The sequence below is a fragment of the Colobus angolensis genome, unplaced genomic scaffold, assembly GCF_000951035.1.
Source record: "Colobus angolensis palliatus isolate OR3802 unplaced genomic scaffold, Cang.pa_1.0 Scaffold143, whole genome shotgun sequence".
NCBI lineage: Eukaryota > Metazoa > Chordata > Mammalia > Primates > Cercopithecidae > Colobus > Colobus angolensis.
The window spans coordinates 5,656,009-5,675,086 of NW_012114522.1; the positions used below are offsets into that span (position 1 = coordinate 5,656,009).

A 19,078-nucleotide genomic window follows, 5' to 3' on the forward strand; every position below is an offset into this window, starting at 1 on the left:
AGGCCACGAGAGGAGAGGACACGGGGAGGAAGGAGGAAGATCTGCATTCACCTGCGGCCACTGTGTTCCAAGTTCACTCCATGTGTGCAACGGGGACAACAGATGCTCGCTGAGCCAGCCTGGCAGGAGCGCAGTGCAGCTGATGGTTGGGAAACCAGGAAATGCACCTGTAATGGACTTCAGAGCTGATGCCCTACTCTGCAACTGTGCTGTTTTTCTATGAAAATCCTCTCCTCATCACTGGTCTCTCGTTTATCTTGTACTTCTGAGTTAGAGCTGCTCATGAGTATTCAAGGGTGCTCTCCACAGTCCTCCGTGCAGGCGGTGCTATAAGCAGATCACTGTGATGTGCCACATCCACAGTCTCACCTTGATATTCTAGCGACAGCACCATGGGCACATCTCCTTCCCGTGGAGGCCATTGAGCCTGCTGGGAAGGGGAAGTAAATATTTAGAAAGCCCTGTCAAGGGCCAGGCCCTGGGTAGGTATTTTCAAGTGGGTGCTCAGATCAGTCAAGCCTTGTAAAAATGCTAGAAGATGTTCCTCTCATACTACAAAAAAGAAACCCCAAAGAAGATCCTGAAAAGGTGAATAGCTCACCCATGACCTTGCCAGTAAGTGGCAGCCAGGAGTCAGGCTGTTCTGACCACCCAGAAACCCGCTGTACCAGGAGGGAGACTGACCAATGAGGTTCTTATCCTTGCAGAGTGAGTTCTCACTGCTATTTATTTTTATACCCCTAGTCTTTAGATTAATCAAAATGCTAGAGGAAACATATTACTATTATATAGAAAAGTTTCATTTATTCAAATTAAATTATGGTATGAGTTTCATATACAAATAAATTCTGTGTAAATAATACAAAATGCTACAAATTTCAATCTTGTAAAAATGCAAAAATACTTGTAATACTATACATATATAATTCCTTTAACATGACCAACACGTACAGTAGTTGACATGTATTGTGCTCATGCACATGCGCTCTCCCGCTAGCTGAAGCTGCTGAGACGGCATCCAGCCTTTGGCTTCTGTGACATCAGCGCTTCCTCCCGCAGCTGCCTCACGGTGAGCCAGCAGGCCCTCCCCCTCAACCCTCAGTTCAAGATGCTTCAGATTATGAGCCATCATCAGGAGGGAAGCTACCTATTCTCTGGCTAGTTAGAAGGAACTATCATGGGGAAACCGGGTCCTCCTACAGCCCTGACACCAGCCTGCCAAACTGCGAACAGACCTCTACTGTGGAGAAGCGCGGTACATCACTGGTCTAACTCGTTTTCATTCTGCAGTGTCTTCATTGCTAGCCCCCAGAGAGTCATGCTGGAGAAAAACTGGCCCTCTGAGTTCCTATAAGCGGTGGAAGATGCTCGACTGCCCAGGGGGTCACCGCAGTGGTTGTCCAAAGCAGCCAGAGAGGAGCGGATCATGGCCATGCCATCGGCCTGCAGCGGCTCGCCACCGGCTGGGGTGTCCACATCCGAGTAAGCATAGGTCTGAGGCTGTGTCTGCTGCATCTGGGGCTTGGCAAGTTTACCAGGATCCAAACTCAGCTTCTCCTGGTCACTAACTCCATGAGGTTGGATCATGGACCGTAACTTACAATAGGAGCTGCCAGAGTGGCTATCAAATTCCGCCACAGAATTTTCCACTGGGTGGACGGGGAGTTTAACTGACACTGGCATCAACGTCACGGACGTGTCTTGGGAGAAAGAGTCTGAGCTCTGAGATTTCTCGAGGTCGGAGGTCTCGATAGCTTGGCTGAGCTCCTCCAGCACGTCTGGGCTCTCATCACCAGCTTTGCAATGCATCTTCTTATGCCGCCGGAGCACTGCGGAGCGGGTAAAGCACTTGTTACAGATCTCACACGTGTACGGCTTCTCCCCAGTGTGAGTGCGGACATGCCTGCGGAGGTCACCTGACCCCCCAAAACATTTCCCTGGAAAAAGAAAAACATTATTTAAACAGGGTCTCGCCCCAGGCTGGTCTTGAACTCCCAGCCTCAAACAATCCACCTTCCTCAGTCTCTCAAGTAGCTGGGCTACAGGCGCGTGATACCATGCCTGACTAATATACATATACATTTTGTAGAGACAGGGTCTTGCTATGATGCCCAGGCTGGAAAAAGATGTTTGTACGTGGCCATTCTGGAAGGATTCTCTCCTCCCCTCCTAAGACACTGAACAACCCTGATCTGAGGAGGGGAGTCACCTCACAGCTCCTGCTCACTCTGGAAGGCTTTCCATTCCTGTGGCTGGTGCTTCTCCAGCTGCAGAATCCTCCAGCTTACGACCTTTGGGTTTTGAGTATCTCAGCGTCAGTCCTTTGATTCTCACTGAGTCTCCCTGCACATGGGTACCATGGGCACCTGCCAAGCCCATGCTGAGAAACCACAGCTCTCCTCGTCAGTTTCACTACATGTTCATAAATCTAACACAGCCAATCTATAATTTAGAAACATCCTTTCTAAAGGTGTTTGTCTTGAAAAAAAAAAAAAACTGCCCAGGCTGGAGTGAAGTGGCGTGGTCTTGGGTCACCGCAACCTCTGCCTCCTAGGTTCAAGTGATTCTCCTGCCTCAGCCTCCTGAGTAGCTGGGACTACAGATGCCTGACACCACGCCGGCTAATTTTTGTATTAATATTTTTAGTAGAAATGGCATTTCACCATGTTGGCCAGGCTGGTCTTAAACTCCTGACCTCAAGTGATCTGCCCACCTTAGCCCCCCAAAGTGCTGGGAGTGAGGCGCCCAGGCTTGAGTGAGGCGCAATCTCAGCTCACAGCAACCTCCACCTCCTTGGTTCAAGCGATTCTTGTGTCACAGTCTCCCAAGTAGCTGGGATTGCAAGTGTATGCCAACACACCAGGCTAATTTTTATATTTATTGTAGAGATGGGGTTTTGCCATGTTGGCCTGGCTGGTCTTGAACTCCTGGCCTTAAGTGATCAGTTCTTCTCAGCCTCCCAAAGTGCTGAGGTTACAGGCGTGAGCCATGGCGCCTGACCCTGTACTCAGCTTTTAACAAAATTTTATGCATTCCTGTCCAAGTTCTATTTCCTTTCTCTGTGAATATGGTAAAGGCAAGGGATCTAGCTCCACCATTGGAGTACGTAAGATGAGAAGGAACTCAGCACATAACCTTACAAAGGCCAGAGACTAGCCAAGAATGAGCTGCACAACTCACATGGATAAGTATTTAGAACTTTTCTTTTTTTTTTTTTTTTGAGACGGAGTCTCGCTCTGTCGCCCAGGCTGGAGTGCAGTGGCGCCATCTCGGCTCACTGCAAGCTCCGCTTCCTGGATTCACGCCATTCTCCTGCCTCAGTCTCCCAAGTAGCTGGGACTACAGGTGCCCGCCACCATGCCCAGCTAATTTTTTGTATTTTTTTTAGTAGAGACAGGGTTTCACCGTGTTAGCCAGGATGGTCTCAATCTCCTGACCTCGTGATCCGCCCGTCACTCCCACCAAGAAAGAAGAGTATGGGAGTCTCTCCTTCGTCTTTCAAGTCGAGAGGAGCTTGGCTCCACCCGTGTCCTGTCGCAAGGAGGGCACAGTGGAATGGCGCCCACCTCCTGCACAGTAGGTCTAGTAGGGGACAGGTGGGTGGGTGCCACACTGCTGTGGGCCTGCAGGCCCCTGAACACAGGCCTGAAGGCTGCCACCCACTGGAGAAGAGGCACGCTGGAGCTGCTCTGAATCAGCAGGGGAGGCTGCCCAGAAGGCAGTGAAACCCCAACAAAGCCTGCCTATAGTAAGCTGCTACTAACTCAGGGAGCCAGGAAAGAGGCCAGCTGGACAGAAATGCATGGCTGCGTAGTGCAGGCCTGTGTCTTGGAAAGCACAGTGAAATGCTGGGGGAAGACAGGGAAGGCAGACTTGAGAACTACGAAGCCCAGCACGCATGACACAGTGAGAGCGCGCGAGCCTGCAAGCAGTCTGACACACTGAGAAGCTCAGCATGTGAAACCCTCTTAAAATAGAACTGTCTATATACCCAAGAAAATGGAAACACACCCCCACACAAGCCTGTGTACACAGATGTTCATAGCTGCTTAGTGCAAGAAGTCGACTACAAAATACCCCGTGTTGTATGAGTCCATGCATAGGAAATGTCTAGAATGGGCAAGTCCACAGAGACAGAACCTACAGGAGTGGCAGCCAGGGGCCCGGGCTGGTAATGGGGTTGCTAATAGGTATAAGGCTTCCTTTCAGGGTGATGAAAATGTTCTAAAATTAGATTGTGTTGAGAGTTACACAATTTTGTGATTCTACCAAAAACCACTGAATTGTTCACTTTAAATTGGTAAATTTTACGGTATGGGAATATTGTCTCAAAGCTGTTAAAAATTGACCGTGTCACATAACATTCCTGCTCTCTTCAGCTCTTCCCCATCCCCCAGAAGCTGACCTCGTCAGGGTGGGAAATCAGGGTTAGTGGGGCAGGGAAAGGGCAGAACGCTAAGTGCAGTGAAGGGGGCAGAAGGCCTCACTTCCTCCACAGCAGGGTCTGAGCAGCAGCAAGTCCTAGCTGGGGAGGGAGGACAAAATTTACCTTTAAATCAAGTTCACAGTTGTGACAATTATTTGGAACTGACATTTTAAATTAGTGATTTGAGACTACATTACTGATGCTTTGAGATGAAGCTCTCGCTGTCACCCAGGCAGTGGTGCGATCTCGGCTCACTGCAGCCTTGGCCTCCTGGGCTCAAGAGATCCTCCAGCTTCCACCTCCCAAGTAGCTAGGATTACAGGCACACGCCACCACGGTAGGCACCTACATTAGTGATTTAAAGTGATGAAACTTCACTTTCTAAGAGTGATCAGAGTGGTCACGGAGTTGCCTAAATCTGTATCCAGAAGATCTGTGTACAATTTAAATGGAGGGACAAAAACCAAGTTTCCTTTGGTCATATGCAGAAGTCCTGCTGGTTTCAGATTCCAGTTACAATTAGAATGAACCCCTCTGAATGGTGCCCTGAATCCAGGCTCCCTACAGCTGGACTCTGAGCATTTCTTATTTGGTCTAAACAGATCATCATCGAACTTGTTGTCACTCATAGTTTTGTCCATGATTCAGTAAGCACCTCAATTACCTGTCATGGGTACACACACTCCGTCTTTCGAGGCCATGTGTATAGGAATCCTGGCTCCAACGCTGTAATCACAGGTCATGAGCGACCTGACCCTGAGTCTCCGTGTCCTCATCGGAGCAGTCAGGTGCCCTGAAACCGGAGGCCGCCAGCTTTCCACTCTCCTCCCGGAGGCTCACAACAAAGCATCAAGTGCCCACGAGAATAACCTCTGCTCTGTAAGTCTGTGATCTATGGAAGCCCACCCTCTGCGCTCAGCATGTGCTCCTATGCTCTGGCGGGACCGCCACTCTCCTTCATGTGTGGCCACACGTCCTGCTGTCCCCCACTTTCCCAGCCACCCTCCCTCTTCCCATCTGGACCAGGAGCCCTCAGCACGCACCTGGGACTCTGTCTTAGTCATCTTTGTATTGGGAGCATTTAGGACAGTTCCTAATACCTCAAAGACAAGCAGCAAATGCCTGACACACAAACGCAGGAATGAACGAGAGATCATGTGAGGCAGTAAAAAAAAAGCATTGTTCCCATTTTACCTCGGAGAAAACAAAGGGCTCATCCCAGACACACAGTCAGCTAATGAGGGCTGGGGGACAAAGTGCTTCCCACACACGGATGACTAGGGGACAGCCAGAAACCCAAACTCACCGCAGGCAGAGCAGCTGTAAGGCCGCTCCCCCGTGTGCCGAATTCTGTGCTTTACTAACTTCCTTTGCATATTAAAAGACTTTCCACACTCATCACAGGTGAAGACTTTATCAGCCGTGTGTGTCTTTTTGTGCTCCTTCAAATTACTGAAGTTACTAAACCCTAGAGAAACCACAACAGGTGTTAAGCTGAAGGACAGAGAACATTCGAATCAGAAATCTTCAAGAAGAAGAGGAAAACACTCAGCTGTACCTCGACCACAGATGTCACACAAGTGTGGTTTTTCTCCTGAGTGAATAATAATGTGACGTTGGACGTCGCCAGAGGCTGCAAACCTAGAATGTAATTTGAAAAGTCAATTAAGAGCCTTTCCACATTACTGTGGGTCTTTATAACTGCAACTCTCTGAGGGAGGAGATACCTGCTCCTGACATTGCTGAAGAAAGGAATCTGAACTGGACTGGCTTCATCTGAAACGTGCATGGAAAAATCCTTTTCTATTTTTTTAAGGACAGCAGAACATGATGCAAATGTTTTGTTTTTAAAGCATTTGTTTCTACTTGATTTCACTACACTTTCTTCCTCAGTTTTACAGAGCACAAGATCAGATACTGTATGGTTTAGCATCTCTACCTTAGGGGCTATAAAGAGAGTGAAAAAGGAGTCTCACCAGTTCAGAGCCGAATGCCCCTTCCACCCTTGCAGTCTTGCCAAGGTTCCTGGGGTCTCATGGGAGAGACCCTAGCTGGGTGGTGCCAACCCAAGGAGGGTGACCTTGAGAGAGCCCAGAGTGAGTTCTGCCCTGGTCTAGCCAGGTGTGACCCTTGACCCTTGCTCTTTTCAGTATAAAGTAAAATGCAAACGGGAGCTCAGAGTCTCAGGGACCAAGAGGTATGGCCGTCACCCTCCACTGTGAATATTCCCAGAGAATAAGCTCTCCTCTTTCTGAGCCACAACAGAGACTTATACCTGTCAGTCCTAACATTGAGAACAAGGGAACTAAATGAAGAAAGGGAACCAGCATTCACTGAGTGGATGCTGTGTGCAGGTGATCGGTTACATGTTTAACAACCATTATCCCACTTAGTCGTTCCACAACACTGCCAGGCAGGCACCTTCACCCCCACTTTCCAGATGGGAAAACCAAGTTCTGAGGCGGTTACTAACTTGCCTTAGACAGTAATTCCAACCCAGGCCCTCAGATGTGGAAATCTATGTTCTTTCCTTTCCACTACGCCTGATAGCAGAGTATGGTACATTCTGAGGAAGACGCTGCATATAGACCTGGTTTTAAATACATGCCTTGGCCAGGCGCAGTGGCTCACACCTGTAGTCTTAGTACTTTGGGAGGCAGAGGCGGGTGGATCACCTGTGGTCAGGAGTTCGAGATGAGCTTGGCCAGCACGGCAAAACCCCGTCTCTACTAAAATTACAAAACTTAGGCGGGTGTGGTGGCACGTGCCTATAATCCCAGCTACTTGGGAGGCTGAGGCAGGAAAATCGCTTGAACCCAGCGGGGTGGAGGTTGCAGTGAACCGAGATCGAGCCACTTCACTACAGCCTGGGCAAAAGAGTGAAAACTCTGTCTCGAAAAATAAATAAATAAAAAATAAACACATGTCTCACTTTGAAATGGAATTCAGAAGGTTCAGATTTCAAACACCGTGCAAAATGAGACACACAGGGGCCAACAGTGATGTGACGCCATCAGAGGCAGCAGGAGGTCTATGCTCCTAGACATCTGGAAGGAGCGGCAGATGATACTGGGCCCTGAACTTGGCTTTCAGCGTTCAGGCAGCTACAGCAGAAAGGGAGATGTGCTGCCTGCCGCAGCTTTCGTTTGTTTTCTACCATTGGCAGAGACAATGGTTTTCCTGAAACTGAATCTAGAGTTGCTTCTTCCTCGGCTTTCCCCAGCATGTGCTGAGACTGAATATGAGCACTCTGACTTCTAAATGACCCCAATGACTATCTCTTGCCCCAAGATGCTTCGGTATGAACCTGTGAGAGGCAGAGACTCTGTACTGTTTATTTTTGTGGACCCATATAGCACTTAGCATACAGCAGGTATCTAAAAAATGTTGAGTCAATGAATGATTAAATAAATGAATATAAAAGCGATGTAACCCAGGTGCGTACGGAGCTTCGTAACTGGTATAGTCCTGGCTGATGCCTGTTGTTCTGGCACAACCACCAGATGATGGAGTATGTGGCCTGACTGACGTACAGCCCAAGGATGGGAAGGAGGGTTGAGGGTGCCAGCCTGCACACACAGCAGGGGAAGAGCTCCTCATTTATACCACGCTGCAGAGGAATCAAACTGCCACACACACTGACCTCAAGAGTCAGATTCTCTTTCGCCAGGTCAAAATCCTACCCACCCATCAAAACAGTTTCCTCCTCCCTGGGGCGCAGCTCCCACAGGCTGTTACAGACCCACGGCTTGTGGCACCTTCCACCATCTCTTTCTCTCCTGAAATCTAGTCACTCGGCTGGCAAGTCCCATCTCCCCTACTAGACAGTCACCTCCTTGGGGTCATTAATCTATTATATTTTCAGAGATATTTTTAGAACGAAAATTTTAGTATAAAATAATTTTGTTGCATGTAAAACCCCATTTCCTTTTTGCGACTCCTGTCCCAGATTTTCTTTCTTTGAATTTTCTTTTTATTATTTTCTCGTGTGTTGCGTGCAAAGCCAGAAGGTTTGAATTTACCTGTGTTCTGCAGTGGCAGGGTGAGCCCACATGTGGCTCATCTGCAAGCCACTGCTTCAGAGGACACTGACTGCCAAAGACACTGAGACTAGACATGCTCCCTTCCACACGGAAGAACACGCCCAGCACTGACCTCTTTCCACAGATCTCGCAGATGTATGGTTTTTCACCAGAATGCCGTCGTAAGTGCGTCTGCAAGTTACCTGCCTGCAAAAAGAGGAAAAGAAGAACACACCAATAATGAAAGTTTTTGGTTTTTTAAATTATATAAATTCAAAAGGAAAACTGACACATTTAGCCAGGTTCTAATTCAACTGCCAGAAGATGAGCCACACACAACTCAAAAGAAGCCATGGGCAAGAGGATGAGGAGCAGCCAGAGTGCCTGGCCACCTGCTGCACATGGGATGTGTCTCCACCCCGTCCTCCATGTGAGCCCTTGGCTGTGTCCCAGCTCAGGCACACACTATGCAGCGCTTCCCTCTTAAACAGCACCCTGTGGAGGCTGCTGTGGTGGTCGCCAAGCCTGGACTTTAAACAGGCCTTGATGTATTTTACTTGGGCCATGTACTTAAAATACCATTTAAAACAAACAAAAGCACCACACGTCCTTATTTCAGTATTGTTTCTTTCTAAAAAACATACTTTTATTCATAAACAGGGGAAGATATTTCCAAAAAGTACTTCCTCTGGCAAGTACACTTGGTTCTTTCTGACAGGTTTCTCAATTTTACCTTTGTGCAAAAGTGTGAATCAGGAGAATCATGGCAGCCTCTCAGGTGCAGGGCCACTGTGCTCCTAATTTCTGAAACTAGCAAGGCTTTGCGAAGAATAACACTGAAACGGGGATCATCAGATGGATTTCTATGCACTAATCAATATCAAATTACCTAAAGTACAGGGAAATTAAAACTGCAAATGCCTCAGATATTTAAAAAGCTACCTGCTAATGTTTCAAATTAGGATTTGGAAAATCTTCCATTGCTGTAATTAATAGTCTCAACCTGTTATTTTCCCCATTTTCATCTTGTACAGTGTTCTGTTGCAAAACAAAGAAAAAGAAAAAAAAGGAAAACCCACTGAAATTAGGTAATACACCCAGCGGTAAAAAAAAGCAGGTGTCATGCACAAGATAAGCCAAAAACTAAAATGAATATCAGCCAACTAACACATGGGGCTTTTTAAATTTGCAAATTGTATTTTAAATAAAATGCAAAGATTGATTAGGATCTAAAGATGAGTTTGATATCGACTTGTGAGTGAAATCTAGGAATCACAAGTATTAAAAAACGCCATCTGACTATATAACGTGAAAGATTCACCACGTCTATCAAACTCTGGGGAACAGAGTTGGACATTACATTTAAGAATATGATAAATGTGGCTTCGAAAAAACTCAGGTTTATTTTCAATAACCAAAGAGAAAGAGTTTGACAAGACTTTGGAAAATGTCCAGCTTTTAATAGAATGGCTACTAATAACAATAAAACAAGTAACAACAGCAATATACATTTGCTGAACCTCAAATTAGGCCTTTACATGCATCATCAAATTAGCATCTATTTTCTTGAGATAAATAATACAACTAACACTGTATTCAGACTGCACAATTACCATTGTATTCAGATAAATAAAGTAGTTGGCCCAGTTACATGGTAGAGCCAGAAATTAATATTGGTTGGTGTGAATCTAAACTCCTCTATTTGTGGGGAAACCTTGAGGACGCACAAGTTTCTATGAATGAAATAGTGTGTTTTGAATATTTAATACGACAGTTACTTTGCCACTCAGGAAACACATACTGGAGAGTTAAAATAATACACCAGTGTTTTAAATTAGTCACTTGCAAATTTCAGAAAAGCTGATCAGTTACATAATAATCAGAAATAGCACCATCTGCTGAACTGTTAAATTAGAGCCCTCTTGTTTTTGGTTATTTTGTAAACTATGTATTCGGAATGAAATGCATTCTGGGTTAATTCTTAGCAAAGCTGCATTTTTCCTTTTTAAAAATGGTGGAACAATTACTTGTTTTCAAAAGAAATATAATCAAATGATCTTCCATTTAATATTTTAAGTGATAGAAAAAACTTTAAAGTGTTCTTTACCTATTTTGTACTAGAAACAGACAATGAAAATAATCTTTCTCCCTTATTAAGGAATGTATATTTCTGATAAATAATATAAAAGCAGATTAAATAAAACTAATGGAATGAGCCATGCAAAAAATCCAATAGTACATTCAAATAATTTATTCCAGGTTACATAGCAAACTCAGGCCCAGATTATTAGAGCTTTAGTCAATATTTTTATTTCTGGTAAACTTTTGCTATATTCTAGTACTGCATGCACAGACCATGTCTTAGAAATCATCTATAGTTGTGTCCATAAAAATTCTAGCAAGTAGGCCGGGAGCAGTGGCTCACGCCTGTAATCCCAGCACTTTGGTAGGCTGAGGCAGGCGGATCACGAGGTCAGGATATTGAGACCATCCTGGCTAACATGGTGAAACCCTGTCTCTACTAAAAATACAAAAAAAAAAAAAATTAGCCGGGTGTGGTGGCAGGCACCTGAAGTCCTAGCTATTCAGGAGGCTGAGGCAGGAGAATGGTGTGAACCCAGGAGGCAGAGCTTGCAGTGAGCTGAGATCATGTCACTGCACTCCAGCCTGGGCGACAGAGTGAGACTCTGTCTCAAAAAAAAAAAAAATTCTAGCAAGTGGTATAATAGCTATCATTTATTAAGAACTTACTATGTATGAGGCTCTTTGCTAAATTGTTGCAAAGAGTATTTAACTTAGTCAACACAATGTCTTGTAAAGCAGTACTATCCATGTTTTACACATAAGTCAACAGAGGCTCTAAGAGGTAAGTAACCAGCCTTGGGTCATAAAATGGGGACTGGATTTACTAATTCAGGTTTGCCTAGTGACTCCAAAGTTCGGACTGTTAAACCTATGTTAAAGATATTAGCAGTAAAGGAACTTTGATCCTTTCTAATACCATTTTAATTCAGATGGAGTTAGAATTTTTAACAGAAAAACTCTGCTGTAGAGAAGAATTAACATCTGCCTTGAGCAATTTTTATAATAAACTCCTTCTGACAGGTACTTGAACCTCAGTACTTCAACATGAACAAACCCAGCATCTATTCCCTATCATGAGCACTCTTTTTTTTTTTTTTTTTTGAGATGGAGTCTCGCTCTGTTGCCCAGGCTGGAGTGCAGTGGCCAAGCTCCGCCTCCCTGGTTTATGCCATTCTCCTGCCTCAGCCTCCCGAGTAGCTGGGACTACAGGCGCCCGCCACCTCGTCTGGCTAGTTTTTTGTATTTTTTAGTAGAGACGGGGTTTCACTGTGTTAGCCAGGATGGTCTTGATCTCCTGACCTCGTGATCCGCCCATCTCAGCCTCCCAAAGTGCTGGGATTACAGGCTTGAGCCACTGCGCCCGGCCTATGAGCACTCTTAACGGCAGTTGAGTGTTTATATAAAAAAAAGTCAGGAATCGTAATCATTTAGAGATAAAAGAGATCCCAGATCTTAAAAGTCAGTTAACTCAGGAGTTTCAAGACTTTAGGATTTCATAAAGCAATAAAATTAAAAAGAAAAAAAAAAAGTAAGGATTAACATAGAGATACCACTTAAACAATAACTACTATTTTGATAAAATGTCATTTAACAGTAAAGGTGTGGGAAATACAACCTCAGAGATGAAAATGTAGTAGCTTGGGCAAAGCTCATTAAGTGTCCTTATTTTTTGTGTTTCCACCATGGATGGATGACACTGTCACCTCTGGCATGAGTCTGCATCAGCATCCTGGAAACGCCTCCTATAGGGTAATCCTGCAGAAGGCACTAGCACCCCCAGACTTGGGCAGACAGCTGGCTAGACAGCGCTGCTGGGAGAGTACTGCCTCTCAAAACCCACCTCTCTGTACCAGCTGCCCAATGTTCCTGTTTCTGCCTGCTTGGAGGAACAAAAGCAATCCTACTCCTCCACCCAAAGAGAGCTAATTACGCCGCATTTTCTTGCCTGTTTCTCATAGGACAAGCACTCAAAACTTGTCACTCTTTTGGTTCTCTCCAATGCCCTCCCAACAGTCCATGTTCTACGCCACAGAGGAAACATTTCCCTCTGAGTGTGACTCAGTCATACTCTAAAGTATGACATGACTCTTCCTTGCAGAGATCTGGACATAGACAGTGTCCAGTCACACGGACAGATGCAGCTTCTGTGGTCACTCTAAGATGATGCTAACTTCCTTATGCTGGCATGCCATACTCATAATGCAGGTTGCGGTTAACTTTTTTAAAAAGGCTAACCCACTAAATACTAAATTCTCAGTAAGCAGGATGAGACATTCTTATTTGTAAATGTTTCTATACAAGAGCATTCCAATCCCCTGTAGCCACAAACATTTATTCTAGTTCATTACAAGAAAATAATGTTAGGCATACAGTGGAGGGTGGGCCAGCGGGCATTCTTTACCACGCATCCCTATGCAGACAATCTGACTGCTCTCTTGCCCCAGCATGCCAGGGACGCCAGGCTTGCCCAGTGCCTGCTTGTCTGCAGAGCTCACCTAAGCAATCTCTCAAGCATTTCATGGCCTCAGGCTGTCCCAAACACACCTTTCAGGTAGAAAGGACTACTGCCTTTTCTTTGCCCACGTTGTTCCTGTAGATATCTGTCAGCAGTTCCAACATTTCACTGTACTCGATCATTTACATGTCTGTTTCTTCCTCTAAACGGTAAGCTCCTGGAGGCCATGGCCATTTTTGTCCCTGCTCCCAGCACACAGCAGAGCTCACGGACAGCATATGGACACTGTAGGCTTGCAACAAACATTGGAACAGTTCCTTGTTCACCAAAACTCATACTTTACTATGAAAATAAAGCAGCAATATATATCTGAAAACTATCACTACGTACGACTCTACAATCATAGAAACCTAATAAAAGTATACAGACGAATACAGAAGGGAAGGGTTTCTGGATTGGGCAGGGCTACCCTTGGTAGGATTTAAGAGAGCAAGTGCAGGTCAAGAGCTATAGTGGTGGTTCCCAACCTTGGCTGCACGCCAAAATTGCTGAATTTTTTAAAAATACTGATACCTGGCTGGGTGTGGTAGCTCACGCCTGTAATCCCAGCACTTCAGGAGGCTGAAGTGGGTGGATCACGAGGTCTGGAGCTTGAGACCATCCTGGCCAAAGTGGTAAAACCCCGTCTCTACTAAAAATACAAAAAATGAGCCGGACGTGGTGGCACGCACCTGTAGTCCCAGCTACTTGGGAGGCTGAGGCAAGAGAATCACTTGAACCCAGGAGGGGGAGGTTGCAGTGAGCCCAGATGGTGCCACTACACTCCAGCCTGGGCGACAGAGCGAGACTCCGTCTACACACACACACACACACGCACACACACAAAAAAAACCAAAAAACACCAATACCTGAGCCCCACTCCAAATCACAGAATCAGAACCTCTGATGTGGGCACCAGGGATCTGTGCCAGGAGAGAGGAGTGGATGTGGACTGCAGCCTGACTGAATGTCTAGTTTTAATTTATACAGTCAGCTATGGAGAGTCAGAGAAGGCATGAGAAGGATGGAACTTTGACTCTCATCATAATTTGAATGTATAAAGGGCTTTCAGCTCTAGTTTTTCATTTCATTTTCCCACTAGTTCCATGAAGTAGTATTATCCCTATTTTAAAAATTAGAAAAATGAGGCCCAGAGAAGTCGTGATTGCTAATTATTCATGGTCATTAGTCCGAGTCTCACGCTTTTCCCATCAAACCAAAGCTGCTGAGATGAAAATGGCGGTGGGGGGGTGGGGAGGTGCCTCAAAAAGACCAGCATCTGGGGGTCATGAGGACGGACAGGACAGAAGAAAGCGGATGGCAACAAGGCAGGGAATGCTGGCGTTTCCCGAGCGATTACAATGTGCCAGGCACTGCTCTAAGGACTTTCCATTATTACCTCATTTACTCTTCACACTCTATAGGGTTAACTAATCTTGTTATCCATGTTTCACAGATAAGGAAACCGAAGGGGCAAAATGTGAGCTTGCCCAGAGTCACAGGGTAGTTAAGCCCTGACAGAGGCAGAGTTCAATTCTAGACTGTCCAGCCCCAGAGGCCAAGTTCTGAACCTCAGACGAGGCTGGCAGGAAGAAGCAGGGGCTCCTCAGGAATGGCGGCCGGAGGGACGAGCACGCAGCCCAGCTCATCAAATCCTTCCTGAACACCTGCTGGCTGCTGGGCATTCTCCTGGATGGCAGAGAAGACATGGCCCCAGGCCCAGAGAAACTAACCGCCCAGGGGGACACAACCCAATGGAGTAGGCGATGGGAGACCACGAGGACTTGGTGAATTCCAGCAGGTAGGGAGTCAGAGAGTGGGAGAGTGAAGAGTCACTAAGATGGCAGGTTCCGCCGGGCGTGGTGGCTCACGCCTGTAATCCCAGCACTTTGGGAGGCCGAGATGGGCGGATCACGAGGTCAGGAGATCGAGACCATCCTGGCTAACACGGTGAAACCCCATCTCTACTAAAAAATACAAAAAATTAGCCAGGCGTGGTGGTGGGCGCCTGTAGTCCCATCTACTCGGGAGGCTGAGGCAGGAGAATGGCGTGAACCTGGGAGGCAGAGCTTGCAGTGAGCTGAGATCCGGCCACTGCACTCCAGCCTGGGCGACAGAGTGAGACTCCGTCTCAAAAAAAAAAAGATGGCATGTTTCGGTGTATGAGAAAATGGAACTGACACCCTCAACAGATGAAGAGAAACTGGAAGAGTCTGCTCTAGGGGGAATGCGAGCAAACACGGTGCTTGCCATTTCCAAGTTCTGTGGGGCCTGCCTCCCAGCTCCAGAGGCATGCACTGCGGCCACGTGATCTACCATGCTGTGCGTGAGACAGTTATGCCAGTGACTATGCCCTGAAGAGCTGCGCCCTTGCGCCCTGGAACAGCTTCCGTCTGCTCTACCTCTGGAAGCCCAGCGCACTGCACATGGCAGTGAATAGTTACCTTCTGTTTGAGAGAGAGTAGGTTCCCACAAGTTATTTTCTAGAAAACACTAGGTCTCTAGATTTCTTTGTGTCCCATGCCCAGCACAGTACCTGGCCCATGTGAGGGTAAAACAAATGTTTCCTCAAGGAGTGAATGACTACGTGTCCAAATGACCTAATGGAGGTCAGCTAAAGGTAGCAGTCAAAATAGGGAACAAAACTTGTTTCATCTTTTTTCCAACATCCTACAATCTACAGTCCCAACAAGAGTAAGGAGACTACTTGTCTTCAGCCTATCCCAGCACAGTGCGCAGCCTCCAGGTACACCGAGCTCAAGGTGGTTTACTATGAACTTCATTCATGAAACGGAAGACATATACTAAGTCTGGACTCATCCTTAGCCAGGGGAAAAAAGTATTGTAAGAATTCGCACATGAAAATGCTATTTTTCTCTCAAACAACTAGAAATCTGTTTTCTTGAAAAGGACTTCTCCTGATTTATTCAGAAGTCTTTAAGTTACAAATATCATCAGAGGCTTCTCTCACAAGTACAAAAGTATGTCTTATTTCCAATCAAAAAAAAACACTATGTTTCAGGTTTCCAATTATTAACAATAAATAAGAGTATTCCCACCTGAGAGAAATGTTTCCCACAAATGTTACATTCAAAAGGTTTCTCACCTAAAACAAAACAAAACAAAACAACAACTTGTAAAATCATTACTAGTATTTGTTCAATAATTTTTTGTTTAAATGACCTCCTATGTAGTTTCAAAATGGCATTACATTCTGCATCCTAACTGTATGAAAATGGGGAATGTCTACTTCCTTATACCTCTCTCTTGCCTTTATTTCTACACAGAGATGATAAAAGTAATATTTTACTCTAAAAAATAAAACTGTTCTCCAAACAAAACATATGTTAAAATCAATGTATCTATTTGCATCCAGAGCAGACCCACGTTCTAGAAGCGGTCTTTTCCTGTGGTTGAATTTTCCTGCTGAACAGCACGATCCTGCTCACCTATTCTTCAGCCTGACGCCACCCAACCACCAACCCTAACAGACACAGGGTCACTTGTTCACACCACACAAGGTATGAGCACAGAGAGCCTCAAACACAGTGGCACCTCCTGAAGCGTGAGTGTGAAAGGAAAGAGCCCCTCACCACAGTCTTCCTGCCTTGGTTGCTCAGGGGAGAAAGTAGGATTTCATTTCGGGAGATGTGCTCCTCTGCGGACTTCTTTACCACCTCTAATTTCAGTTGACTAAGTAACTGCACTTGGGGATAGAACAGATTGTAAGAATGGTACTCGACTACAAAAAACCACAGCTGTTCTGAAATGTGGCCCATAGAACATGATCTGGAGTTAAAAGCACACTCCATCGTACTGCCTTTAATCTATATAACACTAATGAATAGACTTTGAACACCAAGAACCTCTCATTTTCTCCATTTCCCTGAAATCAAATGGTTTCATTAAGATCTTTAAAAAGTAACAATAATGTTTTCCCTTCCTACTATATTGTTGGGGCTTGCTACCTTGAAGAAAGCAGCTTGCTAGCTTTCTGGGCTCATTCTAGGATATTTTTATTTTATTTTATTTTATCCTGAAAATGTCTAATGGCTTCCTTGACCCTGAATAATTATATTTACATTATTAATTAATAATAAATTAATAATAATTACATTAATTCTCTATTGCAATAAACGAAACTTCTTTTATGTCTGAAATTATTGCAGGTGACAGATAATAAGTTAAAGCCCCCGTAAGAAATATAAGACTTTGAAAACAGAGAGAGGTCACTAGTTACTAAGATTAATAAATGACCAAGGTTAACAATCCTACTCCAGTAGGCCTCAGACTTCTTGGCCTCAGGACCCCTTCACACTCTTAAAATTGAGATCCTAAAGAGCTTTTGTTAATATGGGCTATAGCTATTGATATCTACCATATTAGAAATGAAAGCAGAGTGATCTTTAGAACAGGTAAACACACACTTCATAGGCCACCAGGGTGAGGACTTCATCACACATCATGTAGCTTTGGGCAGACTAACTGTACACTCATGAGAGGAGGAAAAAGCAAGTAACATCTTAGACAATTTTAAAAATAGTGTTGGCCTCACAGACCCCCAAAAAGGGTTCCCCAGACCATACTTGGAGAATTGCTGCCCTTCTTGGTAGAATATTTATGTCCCAGTAAGCATCTCTGCCATGACTCTATCTGTCATTCAAAGAGGTTCTCCCAGAATAAACAATTTTTGATTCCTTTAAAAGCTAAGCAGGTAAGTTTCACAAATAAAAAATTACAGCCATCAGGCCAAGCGTGGTGGCTCATGCCTGTAATCCCAGCACCTTGGGAGGCCGAGGTGGGCAGATCACTTGAGGTTAGGAGATTGAGACGAGCCTGACCAACACGGTGAAACCCTGTCTCTACTAAAAATACAAAATAATTGCTGGCATATGCCCGTAGTCCCAGCTACTTGGGAGGCTGAGGCAGGAGAATCACTTGAACCCAGAAGGCAGAGGTTGCAGTAAGCCGAGATCATGCCACTGCACTCCAGCCTGGGCAACAGAGCAAAACTCCATCTCAAAAAAAAAAAAAAAAAAATTGCAGTAATCATTAGGCTGTAGGAGATTTAGGCAAACAGAATGACCTAAAGTTTTTTCAGGGCAAAACTAAGTCTGTGATATCGCCTTCACGTGTAATAATTTTGAACTACTAGTGATAGTAACTACTTTATATTCAAATGCACTAAAACGTATAAAGGGGTTTCACAATTATCAAAGAAATCTCCAATACAAGGTAGCAAAATGCAAACTGGGAATCCATAGTGATAACGAAGGTCACATCAACAAACACAATTACACAAACACCTTAAAAGCAGTGTTGTCGAAGCGTCCTGTTGCATGTTATTTCTCAGGCCTATAAGGTAATTGTTATTCATCTGTAATGTGCTATTAAACTCATCTTTAATTACACGAAGAAAAGTAATATATATGTATTGTATAACATAATTTGTGTGTGTATAGATATAAACATATATATATATATAGAGAGAGAGAGAGAGAGAGAGAGAGAAAGAGAGAGAGAGAGAGAGAGAGAGAGAGAGAGAGAGAGAAAGAGAGAGACAGTATACCTTAAAAAAATATTTTGGGAAAGAGACAGAGGCATGAATTAAGATAACAAAACTTTGAAAAGTTAATGTTTAAACTGGAAGAATTTTCTTTTGAGAATATCAAATGGTTAAAGCTGATTCTTATTAAAAAGTTTACTTCCTGACTCCCAAATCAGAATTTTAAAAATTAGATACTCAAATTCCTTCCAAGAGAACTTTTAGAATTATTCAAAGTAAATTATGTTAGTCTAAATTAACCTACATGATGCTTTCAAAAAATAAGCTTAATCTAACTCTAAAAAGACAACTAAATATAGCTAATCCATTTTAGAATTAACTTGAAATTCTGAGTGCACCAAAATTACACTTCTTTAGAGATGGTTTGTCATATAAAAATAGAGTTGAAATAAAAATTAAAAGTATGCACCTTTTTAAAGTGGCTTTATAAAACCATTTACAAAACTTTAAGTCAGATGCATCACCAAAAATATAAAACAAAAAGT

General features: G+C 44.5%; 1 protein-coding gene across 2 annotated transcripts in view; it reads right to left on the reverse strand.

The window, feature by feature from the left end:
• Nucleotides 1-784: 784 nt before the first annotated feature.
• Nucleotides 785-19,078, reverse strand: part of ZBTB49 (zinc finger and BTB domain containing 49) — a 30,218-nt gene continuing 11,924 nt past the window's right edge. For both annotated transcript variants that reach the window (XM_011935432.1, XM_011935433.1), the window contains exons 4-8: nt 16,087-16,133; nt 8,582-8,655; nt 5,985-6,067; nt 5,733-5,894; nt 785-1,937 (exon numbers count right to left, since the gene is read on the reverse strand). In XM_011935432.1, coding sequence (XP_011790822.1) covers nt 1,261-1,937; nt 5,733-5,894; nt 5,985-6,067; nt 8,582-8,655; nt 16,087-16,133 — 1,043 coding nt within the window. In that variant the 3' untranslated portion in view covers nt 785-1,260. The remainder of the gene's footprint in view (nt 1,938-5,732; nt 5,895-5,984; nt 6,068-8,581; nt 8,656-16,086; nt 16,134-19,078) is intronic.